The sequence below is a fragment of the Indicator indicator genome, unplaced genomic scaffold (assembly GCF_027791375.1).
Source record: "Indicator indicator isolate 239-I01 unplaced genomic scaffold, UM_Iind_1.1 iindUn_scaffold_901, whole genome shotgun sequence".
NCBI classification, from domain to species: domain Eukaryota; kingdom Metazoa; phylum Chordata; class Aves; order Piciformes; family Indicatoridae; genus Indicator; species Indicator indicator.
The window spans coordinates 30,393-49,036 of NW_026539303.1; the positions used below are offsets into that span (position 1 = coordinate 30,393).

The following is an 18,644-nucleotide window of genomic DNA, read 5'->3' on the forward strand; positions in this document are numbered from 1 at the left end:
GCTGCTGCAGGCAGTGGAAGATCTCCTGTGAGGCCAGGCTGAGGGAGCTGAGGGCTTGGAGCAGAGGACTCTCAGGGCTGCCCTTATTGCTGGGGATAAAGATGTGCAGGGCTGGAGCCAGGCCAAGGCCAGGCCAAGGGGCACTGGGGGCAAGCTGGAGCAGAGAAGGTGCCAGGGGAACAGAAGGGAAAACTTTGTCCCTGTGAGGGTGCTGGAGCAGGCTGCCCAGAGAGGTTGTGGAGTCTCCTGCTCTGGAGCCTTTCCAGCCCCCCTGGATGTGTTCTGTGTGTGCTGCCCTGGGTGATGCTGCTCTGGCTGGGGGCTTGGACTGGGTGAACTTTGGAGGTCCCTTCCAAGCCCTAATGTTGAGTGATTATCACAAATGACCTGCACTTGAGTTGTTGCTGCCTCATTAACCACTTTCCAATTTTCTTTTGCAGCAACAGCAGTTGCTGAGACCTTCTCTTCTCAGACCAGAGGTACAGCTCTCTCTGCTTTCTTATTAGTTTATAACTTTTTAATGGCTTCCACATCATCTCCTAACCAAAGCCTGTGTGTTGCTAGGTCTTATTCCCTCCCTCCACCCCAAAAAAACTCCTTTAGGAAAGTCCTGACATTGTTACTCCATTCAGGTTTTGTGTGATTAAATATCTATTTCCATCTTGAAAACTTACCCTTGAGCACCTTTGACTTGCTCCCATGGACTTTAAGTTTCCCTGGTTTCATGTCCACATTCTAGGACAGAATAATTCCCCCCCTGTCCAACCATAATCCGTGCTTGCCAATGTCACTGATAATTGATCATTATCCAGGGCCCAGCAATGTGCTCCTGTGGCCATGAGGCCAGTGGTATCCTGGGGTGCATTGAGTGTGGCCAACAGGTCAAGACAGGTTCTCCTTCCGCCCTGGTGAGACCACATCTGGATTACTGGGTCCCATTCTGGGCTCACCAGTTCAAGAGGGACAGGGATCTACTAGAGAGTGTCCAACAGAGGCTACAAGGATGCTGAAGGGAGTGGAACATCTGTCTGATGAGACCCCTGGGGCTGTTTAGTCTGGAGAAGAGCAGATTGAGAGGAGATCTTATGAAATGTTTCTAAATATCTGAATGTTGGGTGGCAAGAAAAAGGTTCTAGTTTCTTTTAAGTGGTGTCCTGTGATAGGACAAGGGGCAGTAGATACAAACTGGAACCCAGGAAGTTCCACCTCAACATGAGGAAAAACTTTCCTGTGAAGGTGCTGGAGCCCTGGAGCAGGCTGCCTGAGAGGTTGTGGAGTCTGCTTCTCTGGAGACTTTCAAAACCCGCCTGGATGAGTTCCTGTGTAACCTGCCTAGAGTGATCCTTCTTTGGCAGGGGGCTTGCACGTGATGATCTTTAGAGGTCCCTTCCAACCCCTGCAATTCTATGATTGTTGTGCCTTGAGATGAACTGAACAGCCTCACACCAGACTACATGTGTGAGCAGAGCTTAAGGACCTCTGCTACGAGGACAGGCTGAGGGAGCTGGGGGTGTTCAGCCTGGAGATGAGAAGGCTCCAGGGAGACCTTAGAGCAGCCTGCCAGTACCTGGAGGGGCTACAAGAAGGATGGAAAGAGACTGTTTGCAGAGGCCTGCAGGGAGAGGACCAGGCACAATGGCTTCAAAGTAGAGCAGAGCAGATTGAGATTGGATGTTAGGAACAAGTTCTTTGCTATGAGGTTGGTGGAACACTGCAACAGTTGCCCAAAGGAGGTGGTTGAGGCCTCATCCCTGGAGATATTTGAGGTGAGGCTTGATGAGACCCTGGACAAGCTGATCTAGTTGGGGATGTCCCTGCTGGCTGCAGGGAGGTCAGACTGGATGAGCTTTGGAGGTCCCTTCTGGCCTGGACCATTTTATGATTCTACAGTTCTGTGACTCAGCAGTGCTTTTGTAGCATACAGAGCAGTATTGAGCTCAGTCCAGTGCTGCTGCTGATTGCTGGTGGTTGAGGAAACAGTAAACAAAGAGACCTGGCAGACTCTGTAGGTAAAACAGCCCCAAGCTCTTCAGTACAGCTCTCTACTGTGAGAGGCACAAGCAGCAGCAGAGTATTTGCTGTGACTGGCTGAGAGGCTTGTAGGGGACGAGGCAGGTGGTGTCCCACACCACAGTGGTGCTGAGGGACTGGTTAGAAGGGCTTGTGGTGATGGAATGAGGGGCAATGGTTTGAAACTAGGGTAGATTTAGGTTGCACATCAGGAGGAAGTTCTTCAGAGTGGTGAAATACTGGAACAGGCTGCCCAGAGATGTGGTGGAGGCCCCATCCCTGAAGATATTCAAGACCGGACTGGAGATGTCCCTGGGCAGCCTGCTCTGGCTGGAGATGTCCCTGCTGCTTGCAGGGGAGTTGGGCAAGATGACCTTGGAGGGTCCTTTCCAACCCGATGCAAATTGTGACTCTCTGACTGCATTGAGCTGACAACAGCCACTCACAGGGAATACAGCAGGGAAAGGATCATTTAAAGCTCCTGCTGGCTTCTCATTGTGGTTCTTGACAGCTGTTGATGTTCCTCAAGTTATTATTTCCGATTTTGGGTGTTTGCACTCCTAGAGCCTGTTCTTTACACCTTCTTCATCAGTTGTTGCTGTGTATAACTGCATTCACCCAGGGTTTCTCTTTTGACAGGAGCTAAGCATGGAGTCTGGGATTGATCCAGGGCAGGAATACTATGGGCAAGATTACTACAGTTATGAGCATGGGTACAGTCTCCTTTTCCCTCTCTTAATTTGGAAAAATGCTGATGTTTGCAGCTTGGTGAGGTTTGTTCTCACAGCATCTGATCTGGGGACTTTTCTTCACCTCAGGCTGACTTCAGCCCTCATGTGCACAAAGGATTCTTTGTAAAAGTTGCCTAATTCCCTCTTTCTTCATCAACGTAATTGTTCCCCTGGCAGAGTGCACACCCCAGCTACCATGCTGCTGTTGTATTCACTTTGGGATTTGCATCTCTCTGATGGTCTGGTAATTAATTTCCATCACCTCCTCCCCTTTTGTGGCTCAGCAGCCTGAGTTCAGTGGCTGATACTTGCTGCTCCCAGCTCCCAGCCAGTGTTTGCCCTTTTACATTTATTGAGAAGAAGATGCCCCTGCCTTGTTCTGCTGATGCCTGCCTGACTGGGAGCTTCTCAGGTTACAGCTCTTCTTACAAGCTCACAGACATTCTCCATAACTGATCCCAGGGAACCTGCTCTTTCATTCTCTCCAGAGGAGAGGAACCTCATGAAGGTCAGACAGGGCAAGTGTAGGGTCTTACACCTGGGGAGGAACAGCCCCCTGCAACAGGACAGATGAAGGGGGACCTGCTGGAAGGCAGCTCCACAGAGAAGGACTTCGGAGTGCTGGGAGACAAATTCACCACGAGCCAGCAATGTGTCCTTGTGGCCAAGAAAGCCACTGATGTGCTGGGGTGCATGAAGAAGCTGTGGGCAGCAGGGCAAGGGAGGTTCTCCCCAGTCACTTCTCCACCCAGGTCAGGGCCACTTTGGAGTACCGGGTCCAGTTCTGGGATCTCCCCTCTTCCAGAGAGACAGGGAACTGCTGGAGAGAGTCCAGTGGAGCATCTTATTGAGAGGGGAAGACTGAGAGACCCAGGGCAGTTTAACCTGGAGAAGAGCAGCTTGAGAGGGGATCTGATCAGTGCTGATCAACAGCTAACAGGCAGGGGTCAAGAGGATGGGGCCAGAATCGTTTCAGTGGTGCCCAGAGACTACATGAGGGCAAATCAACCCAAACTAGAACCCAGGAGGTTCCATCTGAAGATGAGGAGAAACTTCTTTGCTGTGAGGGTGCTGGAGGCCTGGAGCAGGCTGCCCAGAGAGGTGATGGAGTCTCCTTCTCTGGAGAGATTCCAAACCCTCCTGGCCATTGTAATCCTGGGCAAGCTGCTCAGGGTGACTCTGATTTAGCAGCGGGAGTGGACTGGGTGATCCCCAGAGGTTCCTTCCAAGGCCCAGCAGGCTGAGATTCTGTGAGAATGTTGTCCTTTGGAGAAGGGGCAGTGTGTGTTTGTGGCTGTGTGTGGAGGCAGGCTGGTGCAGGTTCTGAAGATGTGATGGTGTTTCTGTGCCAGGTACGAGCTGCCTCAGTACGGGAGCCGCCGAAGGCTGCTGTCCCCTTCAGGGATGTACGACGAGTATGGGGAAGTCGTGGTGGAGAATGATGGTGGCTACTACTACAGCCCTCATGGACCAGCAGCAGATGAGGTAAGTGTCTCTGGTGGGGGTGCTTCAGCCTTTGCAACAAGGTGAGAGGCCATTAAAACTTTGCCCAATGTCTTTTTGTAATTGATTAGAAGATTGTGTTCCTCACAGACCAAAGAGCATCTTCCAGGTCTCATCACGGTTTGTCCTTCTGGTGCCCAGCAAAGTCTGTGTCAGCACCTCTTTCCCTTTGAGCAGGGAAAAGGAAGTGCAAAGTTGCTTTTAATACCCACATCTCTCTTTCCGCCCCCCTGCCCCCCCCAATGTAGATTTCTAGCTCAAAGACAAACCCCCCCAGTCTGAGGTAATCACATTTTATGTTGTTCACCAGATGGGGTGCTGCTAATATTCAGCCTCTCCCTGGTGACTTCCCACTGAGAAGAGTACTCACCTGAACTCAGCTCTCTTCAGTTTCACAGCTGAGTGGAAAGAAACCTGCAAATGTCAGCAGCAGCCAGAAGAAAGTTGACTTCAAGGTTCCCTTTGTGGTTTTTGTTTTTCCTCAATACTAGACACTAAATCCATCACATGGGTTTTAATTAAATGGGGTTGGACTTAATGATCTCTGGAGGTCCCTTCTAACCCCTAACATCCTGTGACCCTAAGAGGGAACATTTCTCAGCATGATCTTCCAGCACTACAGCAATCTTCCTCCTAATAAGGAGGTGAGAAAAGCAACTGTTTCCCTGTTGCACCAGAGTAAGGGAATTGTGCTCTTGCAGCCTGACCTAGAAGTAAAGCATTCCTCCTGACTTTGATTTAAAAAAAAAAAAAAAATCTGTTCTAAATCAGGAAAGTTCCTTCTGCTGCTGGGAAAACGTTGCATTTATTCCTGCTGACTTCCGGAGGGTCCGAGTTTGCACACTAACAACCTTGCAGCTCATAATCCAGTTTCCATTTTCATAATTTGCAGGGCATGATGCCAGGCAGAGGTCCTCCAAGCAGAGACATAAGCCAGATGGCAGGGCCACAAGTAGAAGGTAGACCTTTAGATGGTGGGATGGACCTAAGGCTTGGTCCTGGAAGAGCATACAGGACCAGCCAGGGCAAGAGGAGGCTGAGAGGAGCCATGCACTTAAGTCGTGTGGCAGTCAGTGCTCACAAGCCCATGGGAAGATCTGAGTCTGCTCGTTCCCGGTGGAAGAAGGCCAAGATCTTCCCCCTGATCCTGCAGAAGGTGAAAGGAGGGAGGAAGGAGTCCAGCTACGCCAAGCTGATGTCAGCTGGCAAAGCAGAGGAGGACAAGAGCATGATGATCAGGGGCAGTTACTTCCAGAAGTCCACGGATGCCAGGCCCTCCATGCGAAAGCTCAACCACGTCTTGAAACGCATCAGCGTCTCCAGGAAGTTCCAGGAGCCCTTGAGCAAAGGAGAAGGAGAGGATGAGTCCAAGTCAGGGGTTTCAATAAGCATCACGGCGGAGAGCGAGCACGAGGACAGCGATCAGGAGAGGAAGAGGAGAAGATACACTTCGGAGGAGTCATCCAGCTCCGAGTCAGAAGACAAAGACTACTTGAAAGTAACTCTGGACCAAGATGAAGCCACTGAAAGTACTGTGGACTCGGATGAAGACTTTGGAGAGTCGGACGAGGAATCTGGATCCAGCTCTAGCAGCGAGTCGGGGGAGGACTCATCTGAAGAGGACGATGATGAGGAAGACTCTAGCAGTGACGAGGATGGTAGCCTGTCGGTGAGCTCATCTACCCAAAGCTCCTACAGCAAGTCAGGGACCAGTGAGTCCAGCAGCAGAAGAAGCACTGAAAGGTCCAGCACAAAAAGCAGGCCAGGCAGCAGCCGTGGCAGGGCCAGGAGATCCAGCCAGAAATCGAGCGTGAGCTCTACTGCGTCAGGTAGTGACAGGGACACGAGCTACAGGAAAACTTCAGGATCCAGCTACAAGAGCAAAACCTCCTCTGCCAGCCTGGAGATAGAAGACACGATAGAAGAAGTGTCAGAAGAAGATGAAGATGAAGAAGATGTGGAGCAAGAGATGGCAGATAACTCCAACAAGGCAGGCGCTCAAAAGTCTAGCAAAGCAAAAACTGCTGTTCCTGAAGGCAAGGGAGGAAAAGCAGCTCCTCATGGGGAGGGTAGCCTGGATGAAGGCACAGAAGAGGCTGACACAGGTACTAGTAACAGGGAGGAAAGTGTGAGCAAGAATGAATCTTCCTGCCTGGAAAGTGAAACCAGTGCTACTTCCAAAGGGAGCAAAAGCAGGAGCACTTCTGGCCAAACTGCCACATCCCCTGACACTGAGAAGCAAAATTCTGACACCACTGTGAAAAGCAAGAAAGCAAGAAACAAGAGCTCCCAGGAAACCAGTCAGTCCCAGTCAGAGGAGAGCCTGGACACCACTGTTAGGGAGTCAGAGACTACTGGTGACTCCACATCCTTTTGACACCAGGAGGTGGATGGTTTGCAGTAAGGAGTGGTCTTGTTTGCTGTGCCTTCTGCGTGGTCTTTCCTAACTCAATACTCACTTCAGGGGCAGCCAGAAGGAAAACATCAGAGCTCACTGTGTCAGAGTCTGAACCTTGTATGGGATTAGGACTGTAAATAACCAAATTCTGAGAGGCCCCTCAGGTGGTGGGTCTAGAAAGATGGATTTTCACTGAGTGAGGCCAGGAAGGAGTCCATTTGCTCTGTTCATGTCAAGTGTGGATTCTTAGAGGGAATTCTTGTTGCATTATGCACTTGGCCTTAGGTGTGAGGGGGAGGTTGGCAGACCTGATGGCACAAACCTGCTAAGGGCCCTGTCTTCATGTCTGTCACAAAGTGGAAAGGCAGGAAGGAAAAGGGACAAAACAGGGAATTCAGTGAAGAACAGGAATGAGGATGAGCATGATCAGAGGGCTGGAGCACCTCTCCTGTGAGGATAGACTGAAAAAGTTGGGGCTATTCAGTCTGGAGAAGAGAAGGCTCTGAGGTGACCTTCTTGTGGTTTTCCAGTATCTGAAGGGGCTACAAGAAAGCTGGGGAGGGACTTTTTAGGATATCAGGTAGTGACAGGACTGGGGGGAATGGAAAAAAAATAGAAATGGGTAGATTCAGATTGGATGTTAGGAAGAAGTTCTTCCCTGTGAGGGTAGCACAGGCTGCCCAGGGAGGTGGTGGAAGCCTCATCCCTGAAGTTTTTGCAGCCAGGCTGGATGTGGCTGTGAGCAACCTGCTGGAGTGTGAGGTGTCCCTGCCCATGGCAGGGGGGTTGGAACTGGCTGATCCTTGGGGTCCCTTCCAACCCTGACAATTCTATGATTCTATGAAAAGACTTAGAAGCCATACAGGATTTATGGTCTCCTTTTGTTGGTCTTCAAGGGAGGGCTCTGCCATAAGCATTAGCCCTGTTTGCAAGGAGGACAGCTTAAAAGTGCAGCCAAGCACCACTCCCAGACCTCCCAAATTAAGTTATCCATGGCACAGCAACATGCTCTTGTGGTCTGGGGTGCATTAGGAAGCCTGTGGCCAATAGGTCAAGGCAGGTTCTTCTTCCCCTCTGCTCTGCCCTGATGAGACCATATCTGGAGTATTGTGTCCAGTTCTGAGCTCCCCAGTCCAAGAGGGAACTGCTGGAGAAAGTCCAGAGGCTACAAGGATAATGAAGGGCCTGGAGCACTGCCTGATGAGGAAAGGCTGAGAGACCTGGGGCTGTTTAGTCTGGAGAGGAGCAGACTGAGAGAAGATCTTATGAAACGTTTATAAGTATCTGAAGGGTGAGGGGCAAGAAGAAGGGGCCAGGCTCTTTTCAGTGGTGTCCTGAGATAGGACAAGGGGCAATGAACACAAACTGGAACACAGGAGTTCCACCTCAATATGGGGAAAACTTCTTTCCTGTGAGGGTAACAGAGCCCTGGAGCAGGCTGCCCAGAGAGGTTGTGGAGTCTCCTCTGGAGACTTTCAAAACCTGCCTGGTTGTGCTCCTGTGTGACCTGCCCTAGGTGACCCTGCTTTGGCAGGAGGGTTGGACACGATTTTCAGAGGTGCTTTCCAATCCTTTTCATTCTGTGCTTCTGTGAAGTGCAGAGTATTCCTAGCAGAGCTGGGACCAAGCTATTGCTGGAGCATGGGACTCAGGTTGCAGGGGATGTACAAGAGAGGAAAGCAGAGGGGGGAAGGGGGGTTATAAAGTGAGCTTGGTCAGAGAAGGAAGTGGATTATCTTTTCCAACTTCTCCCCTTCGCACCTAGCAATGCTGTGATTGTATTATTATTATTATCATTATTATGATGATGATAATTATTATTATTACCATCATTATTATTATCATCATCATCATTATCATCGTCATTATTATTATCATCATTATTATTATATTTTGAAACACCTGTTTAATAGTTGGAGACAGCCAACAGCAAAGTTGCTGAAGGGAACCATCACCTATTTTTTCTCTTCTGCTGCCTGCTTCTTAAAGTCCAGTAACCTGTAATAGCTGATACCAGAGAAATCTTCTAGGACTTTCCTTAGCACAGTTCTGTCTTCATCTGGAACCAAAGAATCAGCATCTAAGTGATTGTAAAAATCAGAATAGCTTCTTAAAAGCTCAAGAGTAATCTCCACCTGTTTGTACCTTCGCATGGTTTTCTTCCTCCCAAACCTGGCTCTCCTTGTGTGCATAGGCATGTGCTGCAGTAGGAGTGGAACTGTGGTGGTTTTCTGCTGCCTCAGTGTCATCACAGAGGTTTCACTTTTAATCCAAGGCTGCTAGTGGCTTGTTCCAGTCTACTGCAAGAAGGCAGATCAATCAGAACTCAAAACAAATAAGAGGGAGGTTGTGGCAGAGCTATGTGGAGGTTGTTTGCATTAGCCTTATTGTGGCTTTCCAGTATGTGAAGGGTGCTACATGACAGCTGGGGAGGGACTTTTTAGGATGTTAGGGACTGATAGGACTGGGAGGAATGGAGGAAAACTAGAAGTGGGGAGATTCAGACTGGGTATCAGGAAAAAGTTCTTCCCCATGAGGATGGTGAGAGACTGGTACAGGTTACGCAGGGAGGTGGTGGAAGCCTCATCCCTGGAGGTGTTTGCAGCCAGGCTGGAGGTGGCTGTGAGCAACCTGCTATAGTGTGAGGTGTCCCTGCCCAGGGCATGGGGCTTGGCACTGGATGATCCTTGAGGTCCTTTCCAACCCTGACAATTCTATGAAACACAGTTCAAAAGCCAAAGTCTCATTTTTTGCCATCTTCCATTTGACAGCAGTGGATTTCCATCAATCCCACTAGACTGGAACCAGCACAAGGCTTTAGATGAAGCTGCTCTTCTCCTAGCCAGACAGTTTTGCTGGAGTATTCCCCTTGTGTAGGTCCCTGGATAATTCTCTGCTGGATATGTTGTGCCATTTCTGCCCTGAATTTACAATGCAGTAATTCTTTGGAAGGAAACCTCTAATGCATTTCCCTGGTAGTACTGTGGCAGTGTCACTTACATCAGCAGGCTGACAGAGCTGGGGCTGTTCAGCCTGCTGAAGAGAAAGCTCCAGGGAGAACTTCTAACAGACTTCCAGTACCTGAAGGGGGCCTATAAGAAAGCTGGGGAGAAACTTTTTACAAGGGCTTGTAGTAAGAAAACGAGAAGGAATGGATTTAAGCTTCAGTAGAAAAGGAGAAGGAATTGAATTTAAGCTTCAGTAGAGTAGATTGAGACTAGATATTGGAAAGAATTTCTTGAGAATGAGAGTGGGGAGACACTGGAACTGTTTGCCCAGGGAAGCTGTGGATGCCGCTTCTCTGGAAGTGTTCAAGGCCAGGCTGGATGTGGCTCTGAGCAACCTGATGAAGTGTGAGGTGTCCCTGCTCATGGCAGGAGGTTGGAACTGGATGATCTTCAAGATCCACTCCAACCCAAACCATTCTATAATTCTTTTGGTTTCTGATAGAAAAAGTTTTTTCCCTTTCCTTGTAAGAGAGACATGTACAGAAGTTTTACTTCTGAGAGCAATGTCTCTGCTCTCAGGGTTCTGCAAAGGAGGTGCACTTCAGGTTAAATAAGAGCACCTTTAATGCTAAATGCACCTTTAGCAAAAAAACAAAACCAACCCAAATACCCTAACTTGAAGAAATCCCTTCCTGTTTTCATACATTGTCTGACTCACATTGAGCTAATGCAGCAAAATGAAAGTCTTGCTGACTTCATATATTTAGCTGGCAACTTTAGTGCAAACTTTAGTGCAAAAAACTGTTTGTGTGTCCAAGTGTTACATAAATCAATAAATGAAACAGGTTCTACTCTATCTGAGTAGAACCTAAGAGGAAAGATACAAAGTGAAGCACCAAGTCAGTGAGTGACTAATTAGTTGGGGGTTGGACTAGATGACTTTTGGAGGTCCCTTCCAGACTATTCTGTGATTCTGTGATTCCGTGGTTCTATGATTCTGTGGTTCTATGATTTTATGATTCTATGGTTCTATGATTCTGCAGTTCTGTGATTTTATGATTCTGTGGTTCTATGATACTGTGGTTCTATGATTCTATGGTTCTGTGGTTCTATGATTCTATTGTTCTATGATTCTATGACTCTGGTTCTATCATTCTGTGGTTCTGTGATTTTATGATTCTGTTATTCTATGATTCCGTGGTTCTATGACTATGATTCTATGAGTTTATGATTCTGTTATTCTACGACTCCATGGTTCTATGACTATGATTCTATGGTTCTATGAGTTTATGATTCTGTTATTCTATGACTCCATAGTTCTATGACTAGGATTCTATGGTTCTACGATTCCATGACTCTATGATTCTCTATCTAAGTAAAAGGCAAAAGAAAGAACAGGGAAAGGGCAAAGGGGGAAAGTAAGCAACGGCACAGAACTTTAACAGCATTTCTCTTTCTCATCAAACAGTGGGCCAGAAAGAAAAGGATCAAGCTGATAGTGGACCCAGAGTATGAGACCGGCTCCACCGGAGAAGACAGCGCTCCTGATTCCAGCCAGAGGAATCGCCTCAGCAACCCCAGCAGCCAAGCCAACGTCAACGGGAACCTCTACATCGCCCAGAACGGCTCTGTGGTCAGAACCCGGCGCAGCTGCCTGGCCAATAACTTAAAAGTCACCTCTCCAGTGAGGCTGGGCAAACAGTTCAGGAAACTGGACAAGCTGGCAGTGACACAGGAGGAGAGCGTGCCACTGAGCACGTTGTCCAGGGGGCCGGCTGCCGGCGACAAAATGAACACGAGGCCCTGTGGTGTCTCCTTCGCCTCCTCGGCTGCCGGAGCCGAGGGCTCGGTGGCGAAGGCAGGGGGCTCCAGAATCAAAAGCACAGAGGAGCAGGAGTCACTTGTTGATGGTGAGGACAGCAAAGAGCCCTTGGAGTCACACAGTGAACACACACAGTCAGACGAAGAGGAGCTCTGGATGGGCCCCTGGAACAACCTTCACATACCAATGACAAAACTGTGATTTGAGTTGAGTTGGGTTTTTTTCTCCCCTTCTGTTTTGTTTGTTTTTTCTTTTTTTTTTTTACTTCAGTTTATAATAAACTGTGCTTTTTATTTCTCTACTGGGGAAAATGGATGAGGTTTGTATTGTGCACATAACGTGGGACACCACCAACCACCACCTCCGACGCTTGAAAGCCTCCAAAGGAAATTTGCCCTCCCGTTTGTACTGATTAATCATCCTCCCCTACCAACACTTTTCGACAGGCCTCCCATTCCACTCAATGATACTTTAAAGGGATTTTTAGGGCTTTGGTTTATTTTGTCCTGGATCTTGATTTCTTGTTTGCTGAACAAGTAAACTACTAATAAATGCACAGCACCACTTGGTTAACTTTTCAGACAGTTCTCTCCACGCCTAGCTTGTCTCTCCTGTGTGGTACTCGTGGTTATACTGCTTAGACCTTTTGTAAATTGTCTATTTCTGTTCAAGGTTTATATCCAGAGCTCTTGGTTCTGAACTCAGAGTAATAAATGAAGGAAAAAAAACCCAACACCATGACAGTCTCTAAGGTCCCTTCCAACCTAAGCCATTCTATGATTCTATCAGAGATCAACGGAGCAAAAATCCTCAGCTGGCTGAAATTTGAGTGACGAAAGCCGAATTGATAGCAATGCTCCAGGGGATGCAAAGAGAGGAGCTGGAAGATATAAGTATGGGTGGAGTTAGAGCTTATAAAGCACAGCACCTTTACAAAGAAAGATTAAATAAGACCAAAAAATTGCAAAGCAAAAAGAAATGTGTAGCAATTAATCTTGTTCAGGGCTACCTGGCCATGGTTTCTTCATTTTCTTTTGTCAGTAGGTCATTGCAATTTGCTTCTCTGGCTGATTTTTCCTTCACTTGATCTCATCCCACACTGTCTCTGTTTTCTTCTTCAGGTGGTCTTTAGGTCTGCTCTTTATGCTCCAGCAATAATTGTCATGCAATGGCTGTATTCCCCCAGAATCAAGCAGGATGATAGATGAATCTGTGCAATAGAAGCAGGCATTAAAGGGTAATTAATAGGAAGGGGATGGATAAGTTTTCAAGCCCAGCTAGCTCCTGGGTACAATCACCACTCCACTCTAACAAACATCAACTTGCTGAGAAGACAAATGGGGTCATGGTGAAGAGGATGAACAGTGAACAGGAGGTTCCTGTGCACAGAGGGGGTCTGTGAAGGGCAAAGTATGTCCACAACACACAGAGAATCCTTACAGAACACTTGAAGTGGGGATTCCTTGTGAAATACACCAAAGAACTGTGGCACATGCTTGTAGTTTATATCTGTACCTCTGTAGTGGGTTGAGGAAATATCCCCCAACATTCATTTGGAGAAAACACCTCCAAATAAATTGCCAGACTAGCTCAGAAGGTTTTGGAAGCAAATGAAGCTATATTTAAAAGCAAACTGATACCTTGCCTCATTGATATCAGAATGAATATATGTGTATATATATATATATATATGAGATCTCAAAAGGCAAATAGCTAATCAAACACCGAAAGAGATGATGTGCACTCATAATGCAAACCTAACTGCTGAGGAGAAACAGCCATGGTAAGCATCAGCTTCCACAAGTCTTGACCTGCAAAGGCACTTTGTAGTAATCTAAAGGCTTCTCTTCTCCCTAAACTCTTGAAACAGAATCATAGAATGGTACAGGTTGAAAGGGACCTCTGGAGAGCATCGAGTCCCAGAACACTGCCAAAGCAGGGTCATCCAGGGCAGGCCTCGCAGGAGTGCTCCCACATTGGGCTTCGACGTCTCCAGCAAAGGAGACCCAACAACCTGACTGGGCAGCCTGTTTTGCATCAGTGCTGATCTTCTCTCTCCACTCCCATGCAGAACTGCAGTACCTACAATTCAACAGCAGGTGGCAGCACTGAGCACTGACAGGACACCACACTCCCATGCAGAACTGCAGAGCTGACAAAGAGCAGGTGGCAGCACTGAGCACAGGACACCACACTCCCATGCAGAACTGCAGTACCGACAAATAAAGAGCAGGTGGCAGCACTGAGCACTGACAGGACACCACACTCCCATGCAGAACTGCAGTACAGACAATTAAACAGCAGGTGGCAGCACTGAGCACTGACAGGACACCACACTCCCATGCAGAACTGCAGTACCGACAGTTAAACAGCAGGTGGCAGCAGTGTGCATGGACGGGACACCACAGTCCCATGCAGAACTGCAGTACCAAAAATTAAACAGCAGGTGGCAGCAGTGAGCACGGACGGGATTTGGAATTGCAAGGCTGGTGAGGAGACACAGCAGCCATATAGATACAACCTACAGCCCTAAGCCACCAAGATGAGCATCCCTATTGCAAGGGAAAACTGCAGCAGGGACTTGTGCCCGCGGCTGGGCCCCTCCCCATGCCAGCCAGCAGAGAGAGCTGCTCACTAGGTAGCCTTCGGTCGCCTCCCCCAGCAGGCCGCCGAAGGTGATGACAGGGGACATGCAGGCACAGTAGAGGAAGAGGACGGACGCCAGACACTGCAAGCTGAAGGCATCCCGAAAGTCGCTCCAGAACCAGGGCGCTTTGCGCTTCACGTCCTGGATGAAACCTCCACAGAGCCTGGAGGGAAGAAGAGCTCCTGAGTGTGCTGCGGGGAGGGCTGTGCAGCTCTCTGCTGCACAAGGGCAGCCACAAGCACGGAGGAACCTGCAGTGCTGAAAAGCAGAAGTCTGCTGGAGCCTGCTTTATCCCCAGCAGGAGAAATGGAGGCACACAGGAAAGCTCCCGCAGCAAAAGCAGACCTGAGGCGAGAGCCCCTCCCCTCTGCCTGGAGCAGTCTCTGCCTGCAGCAGCAGAGCTCTCCCTGCAGGGCTTTACCCCTCTGCCCCCAGCCCCAGTCAAGCAGCTGCAGGCTCACGTTTCCGAGGCCACCAGACCCAAGCCCACACAGGTGAAGCTCACATCACCTTCCTGTGCACTCCAGCTCAGGCCCAGCGTGTCTCGCCGGCTCGCTCGACGCAGCGCTGCCCTCCACAGCTCCTGGCACCTTCCTTTTCTCCTGGGAAAATGGGAGCAAGGTACAGATGCCCACCTGTGACCATTCCTCCTGCTCTGGCCCTGCGACTGACGGAGGGGGGCCCTGAGAGCCTGGCCCCCTGAGCACATGCCCAGCCGTGCTGCCATGCTGCCCATGCCCCTCACGCCTCCCTCCCTGCAGCGCCCACCTGGGGAGGGACCTTTTCCGGGGGCTTGATCCGGATGGAGGGATCCCACTGGCCTGCTGGCAAGACCTTCACCCGCTCCAGGAACTCCTCCAGGCCAGCCACCAGGTCACCTGGCTTCTTGCCTTTGTAGGCAACTGCTTGGAAAACCTGCCAGCAGGAGGCAAGCTGCTGAGAGGACAGCCCACCTTGGATGCCCTCTCCAGGGCAATAAGCTCCTGGCTAGATGCAGGAGAATGTTCCCCAGCATTCCTGCTGGGAACGGCAGGCACATTTCCCCCAGATCAAACTTCTCTCCAGTGTGGGAGGTGGAATCATCTCCTGCACAAGGTCCCCATCCCCAATGGCACACCACAGCCTTTTGCTTAAGGGCAGAGGTGACCCAGAGCTCCCTCATCTCCTGGTACCTCATCCATCATGAGAGTAGCCATGGCCCTGCCGACCTCATGGTACTGCTGGGCTCTTCCTGCTGGTCCCAGCAAAACAAAGAGGAACCTGGGCAAGAAAAGCAAAATGAGAATGAAGAAGGTGTCCTTGCTGAAGGAGCACCCAAGGAAAGCCCTGGGAGCTGCCAGCCCAGAGTATGGCTGGAGTGGGGACACACAGGCAAGGAATCTGAAGTTCATCAGAATCTATCCCAAGTTTAAGTTGGGGGCCAAGTGCCACTGAGATGGGCTGGTGGCTATCAAAGCTCCACCAGGGAAGGGAGACACAAAGCAAGGAGCTGTGGGGGGGCCTCTTGGGAGGCCCAAGTGATGCATGCAGTTGGATGTTGTGGTGTGGGGCTCTTGGGAAAGCCAAGCTGTGTGCTTCTCCCTCAGACCTGGTTGGGATGGGCACTTCGGTCAGCCCCGGGAGGAGGACAGCCTGGGCCAGGCGGACAAAGGCCAGGAGGGGCTGCTGAAGGGCCCCCAGCTCCCCTACGAGCAGGCTGCAGGCTTCAGCCCCGCTGGGAATTCTCTTCAGCAAGCGCAGCTCCGCCTGGGCACAAGAAGCAATTCTCAGGCAGCTGCCCCAAGAGCAAAGCCCTGGGTGCTCTGCAGCCCACCCTGGGGCCACCCTTGCCAGAGCCAACCTGGCCCTGAAGGCAGAAGAAAGCTGCAGGGGTCTCACCTTGCTTAAAGCCCTTGTGGAGCTCTCCTGCTTCCCCCCACCTTCAGCCCCAGCAGCGTCTGCAGAAGGCCAAGGGCTGAGTGCTGCCACTGGCAGGGAAAGAAAGGCACTCAGAGAGGTGGACAGGCTGCAGCTGCTCTGCCAGGACAAGCCTGATGGGGCCCAAGCCCTGCAGAAGCCTTCAGCTGCTGCCAGACCCTGCAGCACTGCTCACCTCGTGCCACAGCCCTGGGCAGGCAGCTCTTCCTCTCCTTGCTGATCCGATGCTGATGCTGCAGCAGAAGCACTTCTCGCACTCTTGCCAGCGCCTCCTCATCAAGCCCTGAGCTGTGTCCCTGCTGGCACAGGATGGCATCTGGGGGTGGCAGAGGGGAAGAAGCCATCAGAGCAGAACCCCCCAGTGCCAACCCTTTCTAAGAGCAACCTGCCAAGCCCTGAGCCCTGCTTCTTTTTGGCTGGAGAATGTTCTGAAGCAGCTTCTCCAGCTCTACATCCAAGGCACAACTGCAAAGCACAGCAGGACTCCTGGGAAAGGCTCTGCCATTGGGGTGGGGTTTGACTGGGGAGGGAAGGGCACCAGAGGCAGCTGAGTTTGGCCACTGCCAGAGGGATACAGAACCCAGGGTACCTGCAATCTCTTCCATGCCACTGGCCCCAATGTCCAGCAGCACTGTGCCACTGCTGATCAAGCTCCTCAGCTGCAAGAGGCTGGGCAGGGACAGTGTGGCCACGTAGGGCTTGCTCCAGCGCTCGCCACCGTCTTCCACGTCCTCCTCAAACCTGAACCACCTGCAGACAGGGGATGTGATCAGCCCCAGGGATGGGAAAAGTGCCCCCAGCTTTGGGAGCCCTTGGAGAGAGCTGTGGGGTAGCAAGAGAAGAAGGCTCCTGGCAGCAGCAGCAGCAGCAGCTGTGACAGCTTAGCATGCCACAGGGAGGAAAGAAGAGCTCTGAGTGCTGCTGGCCCAGGGCTCCTCTGCCACCGCTGCCAGCAGCAGGGATTTACCTTGCTGCATCCTTCCACTCAGCAGCTTCCCCCTCTGCCACGCAGATCTCAGCCAGCTGGCAGAAGAGTCTGTGGGGAGCATGCTGCTCGTCCTCCTGGCTCCCAAGGATGGCCTGCACCCGCTGGGGTGGACTGGCTGGGGGCAGAAGACAAAGCTCTGTCCTGTCAGCCTGCCTGACTCAGCTCTGTCCTGCTCACGTGTCAGTGACCATCAGCTCAGCACCAGCTCAGCCAGAAATGCTGGGCTGGCTCCTGTCCCCTGGACTCCTCTGTCCAGGCTTGCACACAGCCATGGAGCAGGGGAAGCATCTGTTCCCCCTCTGCCTCAGGGTGGGCAGCTTTCCTTCCCCATAGTTCCCTTCTTAATGCCAGGATCCCTCTAAGGAAGAGGAGCCTCAGTCCATTGTGCATGGAAGTGCCTTAAAGCCCCACCTGAGCAAAGCCTGGCAAAAGGAGGCCTTGCTAAATCCCTCTGGAGGGCAGCAAGCCCCACCAGGAGCTGCTTGCAGAAGCCCCCAGGTGCACACAGCCCCAGGGAGCTCAGGGCACACCGCGGTGGCACTCACCCTGCCTGCCACAGCTGGGGGATCGGCTTCTCAGCAGCCGCCCCCTCCCCACGTGCTGGGTACGGTGGCCTGCAAAGGAAGAGTCACTTGCAGTGCTCCTGGTGCTGCACAGATGGGGGAGGCAGTGGCACTGCTCAGCCAGAGCAGCCCTTCCCAGGAGGAAGCACCACCCTGGTGCCACGGGAAAAGGTGCTGGGCTGGTGGCTCCTGTCCCAGGCTCTCAGGGCAGACTTACTTTCCAGCTCATCCTCATAGTTACTGGCAGTGCTGCTCCATTTTCCCTGGTCAGCCACTGCCTCTTCATTGTATTCCTGCTCAGCAAGGAGAAGAGGGCAAAGTTGTGCAGGGGTCCTTCACCTGCCCCACCCCTGTGCCCACAGAAGTCCACATGTCCAATGTGAAGCCCCCTGGCACAACTTAAACCCATTCCCTCTCATCCTATCTCTGGTTATGTGGCAGAAGAGACCAACAGCAGCCTCACTCCAAGCTGCTCCCAGGGAGCTGTAGGGAGGTTTGACTTGCAGGAGGTTTTCCTTCCCATTCGCTCCTTGCTCTGAGCAGCGAGGCTGAGGCAGAGCAGAGCAAAGCATCAGCTCCTGCCCACCCCTCTGCCCTCTGGGGAAATGCCTCTGGGATTTGGGGGAGAGCTTTCCTGTGTCTGTGGGGGATGCTTGGCCCCTGGGCAGAGCCCCAGCCACACTACCAGTAAGTCCTTCAGGGAGGCCATTTGGTCTCCTCCGTTCTCATCCATCGTCGCCTCTCTGGCTGGCTTGGGAGAGAATTGCACCTTGAGAGCAATCAAGGGGCCAGATTCCCCCAGCACACCAGAGCAGTCCTCACGGAGAGGAGCTGAAGCTCAGGTGGCTCCCAGGGAGCACCAACACCATGGAGGCAGAGATGCCCCATGGTGACCTCAAAGTCTGGGCACTTAGCGAGTCCTTGGGAAGCAAAAGCACAGAGACACAGGGAAGCAAAAGTGCCCCTGGGTGTGAATGTGGGGGGAAGGTGAAGGCCAGTAGGGCTTGTGCACAGACACCAAGAGACACCAAAGGCAGGCTGGGGAAAAGGCAGGGCTGCTCTGGAGCGGCCCTGGGGGCCAACTGCTCAGGGCCTTGTTTGGTTTGCTCCATAGTGG

The 18,644-nt window shown here is 51.3% G+C and overlaps 2 protein-coding genes across 2 annotated transcripts in view; one reads left to right on the forward strand and one right to left on the reverse strand.

Annotated features, from left to right (window-relative positions):
* LOC128980515 (serine-rich adhesin for platelets-like) overlaps window positions 1–11,613 on the forward strand; it is a 31,056-nt gene extending 19,443 nt beyond the window's left edge. Inside the window, exons 4-8 of the mRNA XM_054398987.1 lie at window positions 441–479; window positions 2,650–2,723; window positions 4,094–4,226; window positions 5,137–6,501; window positions 11,059–11,613. Of these exons, the coding sequence (XP_054254962.1) occupies window positions 441–479; window positions 2,650–2,723; window positions 4,094–4,226; window positions 5,137–6,501; window positions 11,059–11,613 (2,166 nt within the window). The remainder of the gene's footprint in view (window positions 1–440; window positions 480–2,649; window positions 2,724–4,093; window positions 4,227–5,136; window positions 6,502–11,058) is intronic.
* Window positions 11,614–12,719: 1,106 nt separating this feature from the next.
* On the reverse strand, window positions 12,720–18,260 carry LOC128980516 (sodium-driven chloride bicarbonate exchanger-like). The gene is made up of 11 exons (XM_054398988.1): window positions 18,213–18,260; window positions 17,745–17,820; window positions 16,944–17,079; window positions 16,566–16,726; window positions 16,172–16,292; window positions 15,648–15,833; window positions 15,232–15,319; window positions 14,828–14,974; window positions 14,570–14,661; window positions 14,048–14,222; window positions 12,720–12,737 (listed from the first exon to the last, which is right to left on the reverse strand). The coding sequence occupies exons 1-11, from the start codon at window positions 18,258–18,260 to the stop codon at window positions 12,720–12,722; spliced, it is 1,248 nt and encodes a 415-aa protein (XP_054254963.1).
* Window positions 18,261–18,644: the final 384 nt, after the last annotated feature.

Coding starts and splice junctions, on each gene's coding strand:
- LOC128980516 (XM_054398988.1), bottom strand. CDS start 18,260: ATGGATGAGAACGGAGGAGACCAAATGGCCTCCCTGAAGGACTTACTG. Junction 15,320..15,647: donor GAAGTGCCCATCCCAACCAG/GTCTGAGGGAGA, acceptor TTTCTTGCCCAG/GTTCCTCTTTGTTTTGCTGG. Junction 14,223..14,569: donor GAGCTGGAGTGCACAGGAAG/GTGATGTGAGCT, acceptor TCTTCCCTCCAG/GCTCTGTGGAGGTTTCATCC.